Genomic DNA, 21,182 nt, shown 5'->3' with positions numbered 1-21,182 from the left:
TCGCAGGTAGGGTAACTGCGTTTAGGGTTAGCTCCTCTAATATTTTATGCGACTTGGGTATACACCTATTTTTGGTACGTGCTACCTTCAAATTGATTATTTGAGGAAATTAGCTCAGCAAAACAATTGTCACGTGTCAATGCTTAAATAAAAATAGAGAGGTTTATTAAAAAAAAAAAACTTAACAGGAGAGTTATGGTTTCATTGTACCATAAGGACCATCCTTGGCAAGTTTCTACTGCAAGGGTTCAGCATAATTCAATCCAAAGCCATACCTACTGTGGGGAAAGAAGGGCAGCTGTCCCATTGCCTCTTTTCCCTTCTGCAAAGTAATTGTAGTCTTCATAGTTGGGGCTGTATGGGACAATAGACTTTCCTTTCAAAAGACAGGAGCTGCAGTTATTTCCAACTTGGTCAAACATTCTGTGGAGAGGAAAATGTCCCTAAATGGTATACCAGCCTCGTAGGAAAATAATAAAACAGTCTAGAAATGTTAAGATCGAGCAAGACAATTTAAATCCACAAATAATCATAGGCCATCTTTCATAGGGCCTCCAAGGAGGCAATATAGTTCTATTCATATCCCATTCCCTTTGACACCCACCTAAAAAATGCATTTTAAGTTGGCTGAAAAAGCAAAACAATCCAGTTTGTAGAAGTTTAGTCATTCTGTCAGATTATTTATGTTCCTTTATTACATTAGTCCTCGTTATAAACACACCTACAAAAATATATAACCAGACAAGCCAGATTTGGTGTCACAAATTTTATTTACGTGACATAATACAAGGAAATTAACATAGATCTATGCTATACATTTTTAATACTTAAAACAGTTAATGACAATACAAATATTTTTTTTTCAGTCACAGAAATTTGAACTGAAGGATTTAACTTAGAACGTTACTGTAAAACCATTTTTTTTTTATTATAAATTTTCTGTCTAGTCTTTGAAATAATAATGGGTATTCCAGTGCAAAATTAGATCCCATTATAGACAGCATAAAGTGCTTGGAATGAAGAACCACAATGCATGACAACATCACATCATATGGGAGAAATGTTATGTCTGTAACAAAGAGACAAGATTTACAAACAGAAGCAACCATGTATAATGCTTTCTTCCAGGCTACCGCCATGGGGTGTGACACAAAATTGTCCGTTGGCATATACATAGTGGCATAAGAGTGTCTGATTGCTTCTCGCTGAGAATAAGCAGTAAGATTATGGGTACATATCAGTGGTTCTTGAAGAAATCACCATTTGTTATCAACAAAAAACGTAGATTAGTTGGGACGAGCAAAGGACATTTTACCAAACTGCTGGCTGTGAGGTGTAACTGGATAACGTTTGGTTCAAGAACATAGAAACCACAGGTTCAAAAAAGACCTACTATATGTGCGCATCCACAAAAAGTGGTCTGTGTAAAAACTGTCTTGTGATTGTTTGTAATATGTAACAACAGTCCATTATAAAGGATGAGCTTGTTAAAAGCTAATGGAAAACATGACCTGAACTATACAGCCATCAGTTAACTTAGGCACATTTTGGATAACACGGTTTTTCAAAGTCCTACTTCACTGAAAGAATGTGTTCACTTTTCAATGGCATTTTGTCAGTCCCTATGATGATCATATTTGGACACTTTTGTAGTAAGAAGACCAGAGGATGTGGGCCTACAAGTTTGCATAGACTATGGCGAAAGAACTATATACAAATGACAAAAATAATCTTAATTGCATTGATAAGTATACAAAAAAGGTTCCTGCAGCATTTTGTTGAGAGTTTAGGAGGTCAAAGATTTTGGACTATGCAAGTACGGGGACTAATACCTTCCTTCTGACCAATTTGTAACAGCAAGTAGGCTGAGGCAAATGGGCCAGGATTCCGTCTACATGATTTCAAAAGTTGCTCTTACTGATTGCAGCCAAAAAGCTACAATCATGGCACATAGTGATTCATAAATATTCCCTGAAACACGTCAACTGTATCTCCTTTTCCCCCTGACAGAGGCAGTAAACAAATCATTGAGACAAAAGGAAGGAGAGAGTTAGAAAGTCGTGACCATTTTTTAATGTGACTTGTATTAAGCTAGTTTGTATCTTGTTTTGGTTGGATCCCCAACTTTTGTGGTTTAGTCTTTTTGTTTTACGAACAGCACCATAAGATAGATTCATTTAAACGTATCCGTCAATGTCCACATATAGCGTATATGTTCTTGTATACGTTTGCCTATTAAGTGCAGATCTGAAAACACGCAGCACGAGAGGGGTATTAGTATGCATGGTGAGTAAGGCTTCAAACAACATATATTATGAGTAGCTAATTGTAGCAAAACCCATCAGCAAGACATAATGCCAACTCATCACAGAAAAGACTAGAAATGCCAAGGGTGCACAAAGTCAATTGCTTTTAAATTCCTCAAGAAATTCAAAGAAATTAAATATGCACTATATATGGAACACTAGTTTTGGCTTGTCACCAAGGTGGCAACCTAGTAGGCCTTAGCTGTTCAGTGAGTGAGCGATATGGAAAATGTCACACATCCCTTGGTAACTAATTGTACTCATATGCAGTAGTCATAGTATTTATTACCCCTGTCTCGGCTGAACATTTGTGCACGGTAAACGTAGTAGTAATCCCTTTCCAGGAAGATCCGTAATGCACCAAGAAATTTCCTCACATTGTGGCAAAACCCTGGCCGATGTAATGGTAATGAGAATACACAAATGATCCTTGAGGTTAAACCGAAGGGTACAACACTCTTAATAATAACAAAAAGCCATCCAGAGCCATCCTGAGTATGTACGGTATGTAACAATACGACTAAAAACCTACATTTTTTAAACGGCTGGCAATACAAAATATTTGTATTAAATATGGTATTCATTGTTGAATCTAAGAACGGAACTCAAACCAAAATTTCCCTTTTCCACCACTGGCATTTTTAGGCACCAAACCTGTTTTACTTAATTGCTGTTTGCAGCTTAAAACTTTACGGTCCTACTAGTCGGCAAGCACTAACTTGCCTACATTCCGATTTTATTGCTGTAAATGTGTGCCCTGTAATCCTTGGCTGCAACACATAGCATAGAAATGATATCCATGGCTAACAGGAGAAGTGGATGCGCCTACTACCGAAAAATGAACTGTGCGTGACATCACCAGAGCATTAAAGCTAGTCCTTCAGTTCTGGGCACACCGAGTTTGGCATTCCTGTTCACAATGTACATGTAAATTTGAAAGGAAAAAAGTTAATAATAAATAGTCACTGGTCATAGTGTGTCACTGGTAAAATGGTTTGCGATCCCAAAAAAACAAAATGAACAATAAAAAAAAAAACCTAAAAATTATATGTAATAGCTAAGGTGTCAAGCCCACAAAAGGAATGAACCTGTGGGTGCAACACTACAGATTCACGTTGTCGTACTGTTGGCGTCTCAGTTCAAGCATCCAACCTGAGCATAGTACAACAAGGCAGTACAAGAGGCACGGCCTCTGTCATGGAATTCTGTCTGTCACTGCATTGATTTGCATTGCATTGAGTGGTAGCACTGTGTTGTCCAGTATACGATGCCCCTTTGGGCAGGTCCTGGAGATTGGACTCCTTGGCATTCATGTTTCATCTACAGCCATGAGTGCCTTTTCATTCAAATCCTCTTAGATTCTCCATATAGGCTGATCACACGTAGCTTTCTTTTACCTTCTCGTCCTGAAGAAACGATGTTAGGAGAGCAACATCTACAACAGTCTGGTTTTTGTGCAATGACATGGAGAGATCGTCATCGCTTTGGTCCTTGGCAAAGTTAACAAATACCTAGAAAGAAAAAAAAAGAAAGTCCTATGTTACTTAAATATTTTGGTGCATGCCTTACTTTTCTGTAAATGTTAACATATATACCCAATATGTATGCGTGTTTTTATACTGATATTATATACAAACGTGGTAGATTATAAAGAGGCTTCAGGGACACCATTATTTTAAGCTCTGAAAGCAAGCCGCTGTAAGATGCGACAGAAATAGTGTACCAATGACTTAACTCATCCAGGTCTCTAAAATCTCTCTCTTTACACAGCAAGTTGAAATCTATACAGTATGTATGTATATACAACCAGGGAGAGTATAGTATAATATTTGATATGCTTTCTCCTGTGTATTTTGGGTCCCTGGAGTGGAGTATGCAGAAAAGCAGAGTGGGTTGGTTCTCCATCCCACTAACAGGGTGTCTGACCCACATTTTCTAAGGTGCTTGGTAAACTGTTTGGGGCCACCTGTGGCCTAATAAGGGCTATAAAGAGCAGGTTAAGCATAATGCCAAAAATAGTCGTCTGTGAGCAGACCAACCAATATATATATATATATATATATATATATATATATATATATATATATATATATATATTATATATATATAAATTTAGATAGCTAGATATTACATGAGCTGTCATTAGAATGTAAAGTTGCAGAGCATCTTATATCCAACATCATGTATATGTCATCCAATTTTTGTATGCTTGATCTATGTAGTTCCAACACGTATTAACATGTAAACCATTCTTAAACAATATACAAATAGACATACTTGGTCAAGAGTGGTCTGAGAGACGGAGTAATCTTCAATATGAAGTCTTTTTTTGTTCTTGGAGAGTGTGCTGAATATCCTGGCCAGGGAGGACTGTGAGGAGGGGAGCTGGTACTGTAGCATTCCTCGATGCTTTTCCTTTAACACGCTACCTGGAAAAGCCTGGCTAAAGAAATCTTCTACAGGCTTCAGGTCTGGGTTGGAGCCTGATACACGTAATACTATGGTATAGCCATCTCCAAACCTGTAAGTAAAAGAGGTCATCTTACTATCAGGCAATCTTCAGGAGTGCAAGGCATCTTCTGTGATTATTGGTGTTTTTACTACACATCTAAACTTATTGACCTTCATTTTATATTGGCTAGTATCAAAAAGAAAATGAGTGGCATTTCAACCAATAAACATGATCACTCTAACCACATTCATTTCATTTATTATTATTTTACTGTCATTATCTTTTATTTATATAACACCAACAATTTACACAGCACTTAATTGTGAACATTTTTGACTTTCAGGCAGTCCTAAACATATTTGAAACCTGCCGTATGATGGTATGAGAGCATGCTTTTAAAAGACATCACTACCAGAATACAAACCGACAGTTCTTCAAGTTGATGAACTTAATATTTTAGTTGTAAATTTTACATTGAGTGGATTATGTCCTGGTTTCACTTCACCAAAATTACACTCTCGAATCTGCTAAAAACAAAAAAGGTTTCCTCTCCTTGCTCATGGATCTCTTTACAGCCATTGACACAGTTGACCACCCCTTTCTCCTGCACACCCTTAATTCTCATGGCATCCATGACATGGTTTTCTTCCGGCTAAAATCCTACATTTATTGGAAAGCTAAACTAACTATTGGATTCCATTGCCTAATCTACGCAGATGACATGCTAATCTACATTTCCTCTCCCATACACCCTTTTAACCCGCCTCCCTGCTAAGTGGCTTTCTATTTCCCTCCCGAACACGCCAGTCGACTAGCTCCCAATACCATCCAGAATAAAAAGTAACTTTAAATGAGAAACATACAAACTATCCTCCTAATATCCACCAACTGCATCCTGAAAAGAAACCATCTGGTTTCCACCTTCTACTCGACTGACTTCTCCACATGACCCTCGCTACAATCAAATCATCCTTGCCCAAGCAGTCCTTTACCTTCTGTCTAATTCCTCCCTGTAACCAATTGTAAACTCTCAACGATTATTACTTCAAACTTCTATACCGTATAGCACTGACTTTCCCCCACCTTATGCTGACTGAGAAATCTGGTGCCAAAGGGGAAATGAAAAAAATAATTACTTGTTCTTTAGATGCTGGACACTTCCAAGACACCGGAACCTCCCGTTAACCATGATGGCCATTCTTGTGCAAAGAGCTTCACATTCTTCCATACTGTTTGGGAAAAAGCATGAATATGTTAAAAAATGAAATAAAATGTCTTGCAATGTAGAAAATACTGCATGGTTACTTTATGAATACAATATACACATCTGTAAGCAGCCTTTTTTAGTAAAAACATAGGATCCCAATTAAGCCTGGGAATGATTAACATGGTATCTAGTACTTACCTGTGGGACGTGAGAACAACTGATCTCCCTTCTTTAACAACACTTAAAGCGCAGTTCCACAGGAAGCGTCTAGCTTTGGGATCCATGCCCGTTGTAGGCTCATCCTATGGTTAGAAAGACATGTGTTAACGTTTCTATAATGGTTTCTATCACCAAGTAATTTATTTAAAAGCGCTGTTATTGGCAAAATTGTTAAACAATAATTAATACATATTAACACAGTAACTAGATAAGTCTTTAATTTAAAGAAAATACACTGGAGATATTAGAACCATTGCCCTGTGCACCCACCATCATATCCATGTACCTATTTTGGTCTCAAGATCTCTTTAAGTCACTAATTCCACAGCAACCACTATAATAATGCCAAATATTTTATGGTGACATTTCCAACTTATTCCGCATCAAAATAGAAACCACTGAGGTAAATTCAAATTATTTACCAGGAAAACCACAGGAGGCCCCCCGATGAGGGCCATGGCTGTAGATAGTTTGCGCCTGTTTCCCCCGCTGTAGTTTCCGGCACGCCTTTCGGCATATTTTACTAGGCCCAGTTTGCGCACTGCCCATTCGGCAACCTAAGCATGGGGAACAAGGAGCCAATGGTCTTGAATTTAATTACATATAATACATCTGAAGATCTCTGCTGAACATGTAATAAAACATCTAAGACATGCAATGACTAGAAAATAACAAAGCGTTTTGTTCTCTCTTTGAAATAAGTGTTTATATCCACCTGTTGCACCTAACCAGATTACCCAGATTGTGCTATATAATACAAATTATCTTATTTTAAATGTGCATAATAAAGAAATTATATAATATCTTATGTTCAAACATAAACTGTTACGTGAGAAGAGGTGCACCACAAACAAAACATTATTGACCCCTCACAGCTGGAGAGTTCAAAGCTTTTCTAGGATTTACTAGCCAGAAGTAGCCAAACAATTGGGATTTCATAGCAGACAGGGTTTCCCTAAGAGTTTCCAGGGCTCCCTTAACGGTTTATAAAGGAACATGCTGAGATCATGTACATGAGGAAGGATGGTAAGCAAGGGCACTGTGGGTCCTCGTAAGTGTGGTAACCAGGACAAGAACCCAACTTGCCCCTGTCTAAGGGCGGCCCTGATAGCAGGCCTAATATTGATGTCTGCAGACTACAAAACTTTAGAACTCCAAATATGCACCATCTGGCCTCAAACATTACGTCCAGGATAGTTGATCCTATACATTTTTGTATTGATCGCTACCACATACGGCAGAAAGTTATTCTACTTATCTGCCACCCTCTCAGCAAGTATTCACCTATGAACATCTGTACATCAATATCTATAACTGCTAAAAGCTTTAAGAATAGGGATCATACAAAGAAAAGGCATCCTACAATGTGCAAATGAAAAGACATTATTAAATGTAATGTGACACAATGCCATGTAGGATGATGCAAAAATCTAAAGATGTAAGATCTAGTGCATCACTTTCTCCCAGGACTAAGGAAACAGCTTATTATTATAACAGCTGCCTCTTAGGATTCTAGCTTCTCAGCATCTTTTAGGAGTTTAAACTTTTGCTATAAAGCCCTGTCCAATTAAAAATATCAATTAGATGTGCCTAGAGCTAAATCTGTTACTCAAAAGCCATAAAATATATTTTACAAGTATCCAGGAGGACAGTGAAGACTGACAGTCCAGGGAAACAGTGAAAAATGATTTTACCTTGCAAACCTCTCTCTCAGGAACCCCACGTAAGAGAGCATAGAACTCCAAGTGTTCCCTTCCCGTCAAAAGCTCATTGATGGCATCAAACTGAGGACAGTATCCCATGTTCTGATGGACTTCTTGCATGTTCGACAGGATACTGTGAATCAAAATTACTCATAAGTAAATTTTCTCAGAAAAGAATTTCTATTCACTCTCTTTATTTGAAATATGAAATACTCCACGTCTGTCTAACTGGTGTGGATATTTGTCACACAATTTAGAAGGGTAGTATGCAATGTACATATGGAAGAATTCATTAATTTCACATTGTCAGCAATCTTTTCAGACTAATTAGAAAGTGTTGCAGGCAGCTGGGAGTAAATGGAGACGCATACTACACTAGACAAGTCTAAGGGAAGGGTAGTTTCCTTAGAGTGTAATATCTGTGGATGTATGAGAACATATCAGGGCTAGATCTAAGTAACAGGCACAGTCACCACAAAGAAAAAGAGAAAAATATCCAAGGTAATTTCCTATTGATACGCGACAAAGCAAGAACAGCAACAAGGCATTTTCTCAACAGTGTTACTTCCTTACTTATGTCCACTTCATGACCATCCACGTACTGGTACTATATCATCTGAAATGTATGGAAATGTTTATTACTAACCTGTGTCCATTAAGGAAGGCTTCTCCAGAAGTCACATCAGTGTCTCCCGTAAGCATCTTAAATGTGGTGGTTTTGCCTGCACCGTTGACTCCAAGCAGCCCAAAGCACTATAAACAATGACCAGACTGCAGGTAAGCATATTGGATCATTTAATACATAATAAAACAACATAGTATATTATAGTATTATTTAATATATACGTGTGGTTTCTGTAACTGACAGAAGCAATACTTTCTCTGCATAATTTATCATTTAAAAAACAACAGTAATAAAGCGATTTACAAGATTGACCAAAATCTAATTTTGGAATATTTGACTTGTGCTCAAACAAGGATATCCTAACATTCTAACATGTATCTATTTGGGTGGATCTATTATTAGCGATGAAATAAAAAAAAGAATATGTTTTTGAATTCAGTTAATTTTGTATTTTTCGGCACAGTATGCAAGAGATGGGTAACTGTTTACTTAACATATAACTGTAAACATTTGAATCTTACTGACACCAAACAGCCCAAAAATGTAATTTGTGACAGTAGATATGTTTTAATTACCTCTCCTGGAGGGATGCCCACACACACTCTATCCACAGCTGGCTTCCTCTTCATTCTATAGATCTGGAGAATTAAGAAATCTACACTTAAAATACGGAATCTCTGGACAGTCTTTCTGTTTTACATCCGCTCACAATGTGAAGAACTATTTAACCACTCTGTTATGGAAACCCTTTTGAAATATAATCTACAACGGATAATGGATACTATGGCAGATCCTCGCACAGTCGACTGCTTGCTGAAGGTGGTGGGACTGTAACCTGTAAAATGCTGCCTGTAAACATGTATTTTTAACATAATCCGTAAGAGCATAGTATAGCATGTGAATCCAGCTCCCCAGATATTTTACGTTTCTATACTTCTCTCCTTAATAAAACTAAAACTCAACAAATGTATCCAAAGTGAATACCTGCCAATTTGTCTATGCATGTTTATGGGAGTGGCAAAGCATTGCCCGCTCTTCTGGCATACAAAAGGTTAACATTCCTTAAGGTATGACAGTTTCCAGATAGCAACAGGTTAAAACAGACAGAAGACTTTGAAGCAGGTGGTAGCCTTCCACGGTCTATGCCTGGGGTTACACATGTATAGTACATGAGTGTAAGATAGCACCAACTAGGTCTACAGGTATGAACAGGTCCTCACCTTAGTAAGCCCTTTAATTTCCAAGATGTCATTCCGACCGCCCTCATTCAATATTCTCTGTCGCTCTCTTGCCACGTCCTCATCCTCGTCTATCAGAGGAGGGAGCTTTGAACTCACCGGTCTTGAGAAAAGATGAATGGAATGATAATTTATATGACTTGCAGGTATTATCATACTATTCTAAGACACTGCAGAATGACATATAAACCCACTACTGCCTCCGGCCTTTCCTGAATCCGTATCACTGCACAGGATTGAGACCGCCAAGCCAACAGGCACATGTGCAGCGTGCAATACTAAACTATAATCAATACTGTATCTCAAGGCTTTTTTTTTTCATAAAATGGAAAATTTGGCCACCCTTTTTGCGAAGTAGAAACAAATTCCATAACATTTTGAGCTTTTTGAGCTTTTTAAGCTTTTTAAAGCTTTTTAAGCTTTTGAGACTGTTTAGGTATAATGGCTCACTTTTTTGTAATTCTTTTTTTATTTGTTATTGTATTTATGGTGACAATGAATCCTTAGATCACCTCCACATTTCTTCAAAGCTATTTAAGGCATCTAATTTAGTACTTTTGTATACATAAATCAATCAGTGTTGTGGGTCATAATTAATATACAGGTTCAGCAGATAGAGATGGTGAACAATTCTATTGGCAAAAGATAATCTAGAACTAATTGTAACAGTGACATATGGGAAGTTGTAAAACAAATTTTTAGAATACAACAATGCATGCAATCACTAATTAATTGGTGCAAACATTCCCCGTTAATATTTTCTGGTTGTCAGCATCTAACACATAAAATGCTTGCAAACAGCAACCCTTGTTGGTTGTGCTGGGAAGTACACCTACCTCGGTTTAATGAAAAAACGGTATTGTATCAGCAGGGTGATTACAAAAAATACCACACCCTCCACAGCCATTGCAAAAAGATTCCGTCCAACAAGATCCCAGGACATGGGAGAGACAAAGCGGTTTTCTCCTGTACCAAAACCCAAAAAACATGATTAGGGGTATGCACGAGCTGGGATTCATGGGAGGATGGATACATTAAGAACATCCCTTACCAAATCTTTCCAGGGCATTGGCCATAGCCTGATTTTTCACCATATCAATGAGTCCTCGACCCAGACAGAAGTGAGGGAAGATCAGGAGAACGGACTTCAGAATATCATTAATGTTGTTTAATTTCTAATAAAAAAATAGCTATAATTAGTCAATTGCAAGAACCACAGAGAGAATGCTATTTTGTTTTCGTCTTAAATAAAAGTAACTACAATTAAAACTCTATGTACATAAGCATTACCTTCAAGCCTGCAGTTGGCCCAGAAGAAGACAAAAGGCCCACATGGAAGAGATTTCCAACTGTGCCTCAAAAATTCTGATTTCTCACTGGATCAACAAGCTATAGCTAAGCATGTCATTGTAACTTGTTATATCCCTGTACATTTTTCTTTGCTAAAGAATGATCCAGTCCAAATTTAAAGGCATCAATGATCTATTGTAATCAAGCACATCCTAAACATTCTTACGTTGTTGGTGAACAGTTCCAGCACAAAAGTGGCCACACTGCCGTTGATTCCAATGAACAAGTTTACACTGGTGAGCACCACATAAGCTGTGCTGGGGATCTTGAATATGAAGGAAGCTGGGTACATGAGAGGAGTGATGGACCACCTATGAGAACAAAATCAACCACATTTAGAAACAAGGTTCTAGTTTTAAACTTTTGCACTGTTTTGGTCTTGTTACATACGTACTGTTGCAGTACGTATGTGTAATAATACGCACACTAGTTTTAAATGTGTAAATCTTTCTGGCACATTGGCGCTGTAACGCTGGTTCTATGCACACATGCAACCTCATTGCTGCTATTATGTTAATAATGTTCTGGCTAGGGCTGCAACAACTAATCGATAAAATCGATAATAATCGATAATGAAATTCGTTGGCAACGAATTTCATTATCGATTAGTTGAATCGATTATTATCGATTATAAAATGAGGGTTTTTTCAGAGCAAACGCTCTGAAAAATCCCCCTCATTATATAATCCGTTTAGTCTGACTCACCGTCTCACAGCAGCAGCTCCTACTTACTCCCCCTCCCTGTAATCACTGTGACAACTGGCCCCGCCCCTTCCTTCTCCAGGCCAGAACCACATGGCTGTGACACTCATCTAACTGTAAGTATATATATAATGTGTATGTGTGTATATATATATATATATATATATATATATATATATATATATATATATATGTATATATATGTAATATATATATATATATATATATATATATTTGGGCTACTGAAAGTTAGGGGAGGTGGGGGTTAATTTAGGGGCAGTTATGGTTAGTGGGGTGTTTAGGGTTAATTTAGGGGCAGTTATGGTTAATTGGGTGTTTAGGGTTAATTTAGGGGCAGTTATGTTAATAGGGTGTTTAGGGTTAATTTAGGAGCAGCTGTGGTTAATGGGGTGTTTGGGGTTAATTTGAGGCAGTTGTGGTTAATGGTGTGTTTAGGGTTAATTTAGGGGATGCTGTGGTTGATGGGGTCTTTAGGGTTAATTTAGGGGATGCTGTGGTTAAGGGGGTGTTAAGGGTTAATTTAGGGGCAGTTATGGTTAATGGGGAGTTTAGGGTTAATTTAGGGGAATCTAAATCCTGGGGGCAGTGAAGTGACATATCTGGGGGTATAAGGCATATACAGTATATAAGGCATATGTGGGGAGGGCAGTGTGGCATGTCTGGGGAGGACGGAGTGGTGTATCAGGGTGTATAAGGCATATCTGGGGGTAGAGTGGCATATCTGGGGGTAGAGAAGTGGCATGTCTGGGAGGCAGGGTGGCATGTCTGGGGAGGATGGAGTGGGGTATCAGGGGATATAAGGCGTATCAGGCACAGTGGCAGATGTGGGAGGCAGCGTGGAGTGGCAGATGTGGGAGGCAGCGTGGAGTGGCAGATGTGGGAGGCAGCGTGGCATATGTGGGAGGCATTGTGGAGTGGCAGATGTGGGAGGCAGCATGGCGTGGCATATGTGAGGAGGGCAGGGTGGCATGTCTGGGGAGGACGGAGTGGTGTTTCAGGGGGTATAAGGCGTATCAGGCACAGTGGCATGTGGGAGGTGGCGTGGCAGATGTGGGAGGCAGCGTGGAGTGGCATATGTGGGAGGCAGCGTGGAGTGGCAGATGTGGGAGGCAGCGTGGAGTGGCAGATGTGGGAGGCAGCGTGGAGTGGTATATGTGGGAGGCAGCGTGGTGTGGTATATGTGGGAGGCAGCGTGGAGTGGCAGATGTGGGAGGCAGCGTGGAGTGGCATAAGTGGGAGGCAGCGTGGAGTGGCAGATGTGGGAGGCAGCGTGGAGTGGTATATGTGGGAGGCAGCATGGAGTGCTGTGGTAGGCAGTGTGGCATATGTGGGGGGGCAGCATGGCATGTCTGGGAGGCAGCGTAGCAAGCCTGGGCTCAAATGTGCATATATTGGGGGGCTGGTTGGGAAATAAAGACAAGAAATGTATTATCAAAGTTTTTTATTCTGCTGTTTGTATTTAGCATCATTTGTTTAGTAAATTATTTTAAATAAATTAAAAATTTACATTCATTTTTTTTATCCGATTAATCGATTAATCGAAAAAATAATCGGCCAACTAATCGATTATTAAAATAATCGTTAGTTGCAGCCCTAGTTCTGGCTAAAGTTTGATACACCTCCTCCCAAGATGACCGTTTATACATGGACCTACAGAAATGGTAAAGCAGATGAAGTGTATGGTGTGCTGTGCCAGATATCTATATGTGACTTACCCATATAATAAAAGCAGGAGAGCCAGCACAGGTAAATTGGAAGAAGAGACGTAAGAGTCTTGCTGGAAGCAGATGAATATAATGATGACCAAAGTCGCCGGTACTATGTAGTTACACTGGGGAAAAAAATAGTATCATAATAAATTCATTTGTAACTTTTTTGGTACATCATACTGTTATTTTGTTACCATGGATAAGAGGTAAAATACCAATAATTTTCTTTGGAGAGATATATGTATCGGGGAGAGGGTTTTAAAATATGTTTACTCGTTTAGAATCATGCATCTTGCTTTCAAAAGCTTTATCTGTATTAGTTTCTCACCATATCCCAGACAAAGTTGGCCAGCCAGTAGATAACTGGCTTCACACCGCTGATACACTGCATATGCTTCGCTTTGGACACTCTCTCCTGGATCAGGAAAACCACAAAACTAGCTGGCACGAACGACATGGCGAATATCACGCAGATGGAAACCAAGACATCCACAGATGTAGTCATCCTAAAGATATGCATGTTATACATATATATATTTAAGAAACACCATTTTCTACCAAATATTAGTTATTCTTTCTTATTTGCAGCAATACTTTGACATATGACAGCCTTGATTAACTTTGTCACCACAAATCCCCAATTAAAATTCCCAGAAGGTACAGAAACCATCCTTAAATATGCTACTCACAATGCAACTTCAGATAACTGTTCTTTGGTGAGGTTAAGGGGGTGATTAAAGGCAGTGATTCCATATCTGGCAGGATCCTCGCCCTGGCGTATGTTGGAACGAAGAATAGCGTTGTTCATCACATTGAGGAAAGAACCAATAGCATGCCAGCCCTTATTGTTGAACCAGACCTGGAAAGAAAAAAACACAGTACATCTGCCTTAATATTGTCACCAGCTACAATCTGCAAAGGCGACATACATTCCAGATGACACTTAGATATACAATCCTAACTGGTTATATTCTTGTATTAGATGGATTTGACAGCTCTGCATTATTACACTTTCTCTCTTATAAATGACAATATATACGTGTCTCCTTGCTCCAAGAAAACTTGGAGGTAACTATAGACCGGACCAAAATTAAGGTTATATTCCAGGTGAAGAATAACAACAAAATCAAGTGAGGCCAAATGAAAATACCTTGACATTATCTTTCGCATCCAGGCCCTTCATGAAAGTCCCAAAACTGTCAAGAAAACGATTAATGGCACCATCCTGAAATGAATATAAAAATGCACGGCCTTATGTATGGAAAAACAAAGGTATATACCTACGTGGGAAATCACTATTAGACACCCTAGTTTTGTTAGCTCAGTCACAAATCTAGCTTCAATACAAGTAACCTGTTGAAAGGCAACTACTGTAAATTTTAAATGTAAAGCTCTGCATGCTAAATGCATCTGTATTACATACAGCCAGTAAACTATACCTATGCTCAAATCAATAATGAGGCAACTTCCCCATAAGAGTTTTACACTAAAAGTTGTATGTCCTTAGCTGAAATGTATATCTTGGCACATGGCAACTATAACATATCCCCTAGTCAACAAAGGCACCTTGGTGTATACCTCAGTCAACTTCAGGTGTTTCTTGATGTGATCAATGGAAGCCATAATCTCTTCACTTGGAGGCATTGCTGGGGAACTGCTTGCACCAAGCGAGAAGCCTCCATACCTGAGGGAGACCAAAGAACAGGGAAATTACGTTAAATAAAGCAAGAATATTCGTACAAATGTCTTTTACCATGTTCCATGTAAATACACACTGACAAATCCAGCAGAACCACTCAGTATATACTATATACCTGGCTCCATATTTATATGTATATTTTCCCAGTATCATACAACATTCCCACAAACATAAAACAATGAAACTCTTAGATTTCTTACCTAAATTCATTTACCCAGATTTTGTTTTTCAAGCTAAAGGAAAAGAGGACATAATATTGGTTATCAGCTTCATTAAAAAAAACTACATATTAAATTGACATTAACTATGCCTTATAACAGTCATGCAATATAGATAGTATAGTATACCCTCCCCTTTTACTCCTGGGCCTCAACAAAGTATAATGGTGTAGCTTCTAGTAAGGTTAAAACATATAAGAAATAGAAAGTGACAAATAAAAATGATAACACAAACTCAAAAAAGGAAAAAACAACAGGAAGGGCATGGATAACTGGCCCATTGATGGCTTTGTTAGATATGATATAGGGAATTGTTATTAAATGGTAGCTCTGGTAGGCTCTGTAATTTAAAAAAGATTTTCAGTTATAGATGCGTTCCAATCCTATGTAAACATTGGAGTAAATATAACAGAAATACCACTATATCTATTATTTCCATTTAACATATCATTTCAAACTTGCCTTTTTCCAATGATCTGTGCATACGTTTTTACAAGATAGTCCGAAATATTTCTACCGGTCAGATTCTGCAAGATGTCTGAAGTGTTTTGCTTCCTCTGTTTAGGAAAAGATAAAGAAAAAAAATGCGACTGAGTTCACATTGACCACTGCAGCAAAGGCAACGTGGTACAGATCCGGCTAAATCTGGTGAGGGGACTAAAAATGTCACCTTCTGGCTATACTCATATTGCTATATAAGCACCTTGCTAAGTTAGTGGAAGTAATTGTTATTTGGACATAATGTATACTTAGCAAATAATAAAGCAGCACTATATGAAGCAGTACCTGCAGGGGGGGTAGCCCGCCAGCCCCAGGAGGACAGTCTGGAAGCATCTTCTTTATCCTGTCATTACTGCACTCGCAAGATGGCGAAGGGTTCTCCATTGACCAGTTGCCGTATTGGAACATCTCCTCCACCGATTTTGAGACAAATTGCGTGCTCCATTCTTCTTCTCCATCTGAGCAGCTGACACCTCTGTGTGGGAAGAGAAGTGAAATTATACATCTGTTTTTGTATTCACTAATTCACATTTCAGTATATGTTTTCTCCCACAAGGTTTCCTTATTTAATTTATAGCGATTAACAGTCCTTTAAAGAGTCACACCGAGACCTGTTTGTTTTAACCCCAAACTTTGCCATTTACGTTTTGGTTTTTTTGTTTGTTTCATTTTGTTTTAGTATTTCAAATGTTTCTGTTTAAATAAATATCAAACAAGAATGATAAAGTGCATGTATAAAGCTATGATGTTACCACCTCACAAAAAAACTAGGCAAAATGGAACTAGTGTGACTAGTTGTATTAATTATATAATAGCAAATACTATTTTTTTTTTTATAATAAGGTACTAAGCAAGTAAGAATAACAAGGTCTCTCCCTACCTTGGTTCTACTATATAACAAGCCTGCATCAGACACATCCCTTGAAGCAGGTGGTTGTGTCAGGCTTACAGATAGTTAATCACTACACCTGAAATAAGGTGCCGTCAATGTCTGACACTTACGGAACAGAATATCCTTCCATGCAAGCCGTTCCAAAGCCTGGCTTATCAGTCAGGGCTCGCAAGAGCGCTTGGGTGCCGGCATCATCTGGAGCATCATTGCTGCAAGCAATGCAAGCACAGACAATATATCAGTCTAGTGAAGAGCGGCATTGTTTCACAGTTATTCACAAATACTATAATGTAATGCAAAGTGTGATATAAGTAGTATTCATTTTTTAGGTGGACAGTGCAATGTCATTAGAAAGCCTGAAACAGGAAGTCGCAGCTCATAAAAGAGGGAGTAGTTGTTTACAAACAGAAAGTTGAAGCAGGAAGTAGATATTTTTTTTCTAGACGTATTGGTTCTTTGGTTGCAAATATGACAACATAACTCATACAATAAGACACTGTTGTATACTCATTTCTGTGTGGGCCTATCTTATCATACCTGATAAACGTGTACTGCTCATCATACATCCAGGGCTGAAGCTCAAGGCTGGGGTACTTGCCAAAGGGAGGCACAATAAGGCTGAACAAGAGTGCAATAAGGACAAAAACAGCCGGCAGCACAATCTGAAAGACACAGATCAGTGTGTTTTTACAGAGGGCCTAACTACAGTGTCCTGGGAACTCTCCAGGTTTGACCTGGAGTCTCACAGGGTCTCTGGTTCAGTTCCTTCCTTCTCTAGTCAGAGAAGAGGAAAAGTGGCCACACAAACTTCCTCCAACACCATTCCCCCTGCTCCCTTTCACTAACATACTTCTGTAGCTCATGTGAAGTCTTTACTAAAACTGAGCTCATCCACTTGGACCAAAATGAGAAAACACAAGAGTTGGTTTTTGTCCTTATCATTCATTAAAAAAAAAAACTGAATCAGTGGCTTGACACGAATTACTACACACACTTAAACAGGAGATATCTGATGGTTTTGTTTGTACATCTTTTAAAAAGAACCCCAGCTAAGGAGAGCAGATTGATATGAATCATTCTGTGTGTGCTCAATGAACTTATATGTAGACATGAAGATATGGCTGCAGGCATGGAAAGTTCTCGAATGTTTATTTTATTTACCTGAGCAAAGAATCCCTTTCTGCTGCGCTTGGCATAAAGCAGCCTTTTCCAGAGTAAAGCTGCAAACTGCTGCCTCACTAAATTCCAGCTCTTGACCCGATAGGAACCTTTGCCATCTATACCACTTAGAAAATCTGTCTCCCGTGACTCTGAAGAGAGAGAACATGATCAATAAATGTTTCAGGATGAGGGACAACATGTTGACCAGGACCACATTATTTTTGGAGGTCCCATCAAGCAGATGAGAGCAAATGGCTGTAAAACAATTTGTAAAACAGGGCTTCTTACAAACACTTTCATTATTTGTATAAATATGTATGTATATATGTGTGTGTGTAACTGTGGTTGCCTACACTTTATTTTAGTGAAAAGGTTGGTTGGTCAAGTTTGAGGAATAATACCTGGGTCAATATCAGAATCGTTGGCTTCAAGTGGATCGTCTTCTGTGAAGGGTCGCAGGCAGCTTTGATGATCTCCAAAAGCGTACCTTTTTCTCCGAGCTGGCAGTGTCCCATCTGTGATCATGAAGGTGAAATGTAACTTAGCATCATGTAGCAATGCCATCTTACAAGTTCAAATTAAGCATGTGAAACACCTAAGCAAGACTAGAAATACCATGATCAGGATGAGGAGATTAGGAGAAGCAAGTTACCTGAAGTGTCAGCATCCACACCGGTCTCATCAGCTACTTTTAGGAATATCTAAAAAAATACATTTGTATAAACAATACAACCAATTAGTTCCACTGTTCTAGTTAAACAAGTATTCTTTCTTAAATAGTGCAAAAAGGAACCTGGGACAGATGTATAGCGGAAATTAAAATTGTATCACGTTATCAACCCACACTCACATGCAAATTACTTTGAAGCTCATTTACATACAAGTTAGTCTTAAATAAACTTAAAACATGTTTTCTCTTTCTCTAATTTAAATCATTATGTATGTACCACATTTTACAAAGACGCTAGCTTGTTTCCTAAGTAAAAGCCACCCACTTTCAATGCATACATAAATGTATATGATATATTATTGCTTGCTGTCACCAACAATACTTTAATGAAAAATTATACTTTAAAGACACACTATAATTATTGCATCCATGCCAATGTATCAATATTTGTTAACACATTCTCAATATTTCTCCTAATATTAGGATAAATACTGAAAGCACTAACATTGAATAGCATCTGTTTTTAGATATCGTGGTTTCCCATAAAGATCTAGCAGAGGTATATGTTAAACACAAGGCACACACCTCTTCCAATGTGGTGTCTGCAATACCGTAGCTGGAAATACCCAGATCAAAGAGACGGTCGTCGATTTCATGAAATAGTTCCACGAAAGCTCCTTCTTTGGCAGCTTCATAGGGCAACACGTAGGTCAACTCATGCCCAATATCCTCCACTAGTCGAGCCTCAGGCACATGCTTATTGATTAGGTTGGATATGGCAGAGACGTCTAGAAGAACGACATAATATACACATAAGGGTGTGAGGATTATACATTTTTTTTTACTCTCCTTAGGCGTGCCAAATGCAGTCACATATTAGATTCAGACAATATAATACATAGAAGCGGAAGGTAAGGGAGCTATTTTTTCTTGCAAAACCAATTCCTGAGATTTCAGTGATATATTTTACCTATTGTTAAGGTGTCACTTTCATGGTCGCTGCCCAAGCCGGCATCAGAGCTGCTCTGAGATACACTATCCTCCTGCAAGAAAGACACACATGATGATGTAGAGATAAGTGAGAAACATCACACCAATGTGGGCGTTCGACAAAAAAGAGAGAGAAAAGAGAGGAACATACAGATTAATCAAAACATGTTTATAGTATGGACAGAAAGTGTAAGGGTTAATTTCCAATCTGGAAATGAGCCTTGTAAATAGAAAGCCCTCCCACAACTCATTGAATGAAATCAGCTGAAACCCTGACTGTGGGCAACTTGTCAGCTGATTCTAACCTTAGCATCATCATCAGGATCTAGGACAACAGTGGCGGTGATTACGAGAAGGATCAACTGAACACATGAACGGAATCAAGGGTTAGGATTAAGGTTAGGAAAGGAACTGGTGAGTGATAATTACCCTATCCTTCGCTGCTCTCTTCCGGCCCGCCGTTTGTTTGTTATGTTTAGTAATCACCTCCTCTGTGGTCCCCGCTCCTGATGGTGCTGCTAGCATCGGGCTCTGCTGTAGTTTGCGAGCAGGAGCTGGCCTGCCGTTTTCCTGCCCACAAATGACGGGGTACCGTCATCCCAAATGTTAACTTTAAATTAGTGTGAATAAAGCCTCTATTTGGGAATAAGTGGCCATGTCCCAAATCTGAATCTCCTAAATAGCATAGTTGTTGTTATGCAATAAGACAACATAATGCATTAATGGAGGTCATTTGCTAAGTAATGTAGTATTATATACTCGTACCAATACATTTTTAGACTTATAATCACATATAATCAGCTTCAAGATGAAAAAGGATAGACTTTAAAAACAAGAACACAGTTGAAATATGAACCCTGGCCATACCTGCCATTATATGTGCATGCCAAAGGCACGTCTAAACTTGTTTTCATAATAGTGTCCATGGATTAAAGGAGGTTTTTCTAGAGATGCACTGACACACATAGTATGACACAAAGGGCGGAACATACCTTTTTAATATAAGACATAGTGCTGCTGCTGTTCCTGCAGGAGCTCAGCGATGAGTCTGAGTCCCTCTTGACCAAAGTGAGGTAATAACCTGTCCCGAGCTGGTTCTTGAGGAACAGAGAGGAGCCCACGCAGCACAGCTTGCCATGGGAGATGATGGCAATTCGATCACCAAGGATGTCAGCTTCATCCATGTGATGTGTGGAAAGGATGATGGTCCTGCCTGTGGAGAATTATTCAGAACATTAAGTGCCACATACATACTCCTAGCAATGACTATGTCATGAAACACGTAAGACTTTATGCCGTGAAACAAAATAACACACTAAACTTTCCTACCATCATTCATCTGATCAGTATAACAAAAATAAAGTAGACACTAAAAAGGGCACTGTAAGCTATCAACAACTAGCTATATCTTTTATGAGTTACTGTCTGTAATGTATCATTTCAGCTATGTCTCCATTTCTTTCAGTTGGTGAGCTGTCGTATCATGACTGTTGGGCTTTAGACTATGCAAGATGTAAAT

At 38.7% G+C, this 21,182-nt stretch overlaps 1 protein-coding gene across 2 annotated transcripts in view; it reads right to left on the bottom strand.

The window, feature by feature from the left end:
• Positions 1–2,928: 2,928 nt before the first annotated feature.
• The window catches only part of ABCA1 (ATP binding cassette subfamily A member 1), a 63,810-nt gene continuing 45,556 nt past the window's right edge, over positions 2,929–21,182 (bottom strand). Inside the window, exons 23-51 of one of the 2 annotated variants that reach the window (XM_053465876.1) lie at positions 20,656–20,876; positions 20,093–20,233; positions 19,644–19,716; positions 19,259–19,461; positions 18,656–18,704; positions 18,405–18,518; positions 18,004–18,152; positions 17,380–17,504; positions 16,953–17,051; positions 16,236–16,425; positions 15,912–16,006; positions 15,432–15,464; positions 15,111–15,216; positions 14,683–14,757; positions 14,222–14,391; positions 13,861–14,038; positions 13,539–13,654; positions 11,267–11,411; positions 10,802–10,925; positions 10,587–10,716; positions 9,733–9,853; positions 9,088–9,150; positions 8,534–8,640; positions 7,879–8,020; positions 6,607–6,741; positions 6,164–6,267; positions 5,895–5,987; positions 4,584–4,827; positions 2,929–3,817 (exon numbers count right to left, since the gene is read on the bottom strand). In XM_053465876.1, coding sequence (XP_053321851.1) covers positions 3,683–3,817; positions 4,584–4,827; positions 5,895–5,987; positions 6,164–6,267; positions 6,607–6,741; positions 7,879–8,020; positions 8,534–8,640; positions 9,088–9,150; positions 9,733–9,853; positions 10,587–10,716; positions 10,802–10,925; positions 11,267–11,411; positions 13,539–13,654; positions 13,861–14,038; positions 14,222–14,391; positions 14,683–14,757; positions 15,111–15,216; positions 15,432–15,464; positions 15,912–16,006; positions 16,236–16,425; positions 16,953–17,051; positions 17,380–17,504; positions 18,004–18,152; positions 18,405–18,518; positions 18,656–18,704; positions 19,259–19,461; positions 19,644–19,716; positions 20,093–20,233; positions 20,656–20,876 — 3,680 coding nt within the window. In that variant the 3' untranslated portion in view covers positions 2,929–3,682. The remainder of the gene's footprint in view (positions 3,818–4,583; positions 4,828–5,894; positions 5,988–6,163; positions 6,268–6,606; positions 6,742–7,878; positions 8,021–8,533; positions 8,641–9,087; positions 9,151–9,732; positions 9,854–10,586; positions 10,717–10,801; positions 10,926–11,266; positions 11,412–13,538; positions 13,655–13,860; positions 14,039–14,221; positions 14,392–14,682; positions 14,758–15,110; positions 15,217–15,431; positions 15,465–15,911; positions 16,007–16,235; positions 16,426–16,952; positions 17,052–17,379; positions 17,505–18,003; positions 18,153–18,404; positions 18,519–18,655; positions 18,705–19,258; positions 19,462–19,643; positions 19,717–20,092; positions 20,234–20,655; positions 20,877–21,182) is intronic. The other variant, XM_053465877.1, reaches the window with a different exon arrangement.

The sequence above is a fragment of the Spea bombifrons genome, chromosome 1 (assembly GCF_027358695.1).
Source record: "Spea bombifrons isolate aSpeBom1 chromosome 1, aSpeBom1.2.pri, whole genome shotgun sequence".
NCBI lineage: Eukaryota > Metazoa > Chordata > Amphibia > Anura > Pelobatidae > Spea > Spea bombifrons.
Note: the sequence above shows the minus strand (reverse complement) of the source record. Positions and strands in the feature narration are given on the sequence as shown.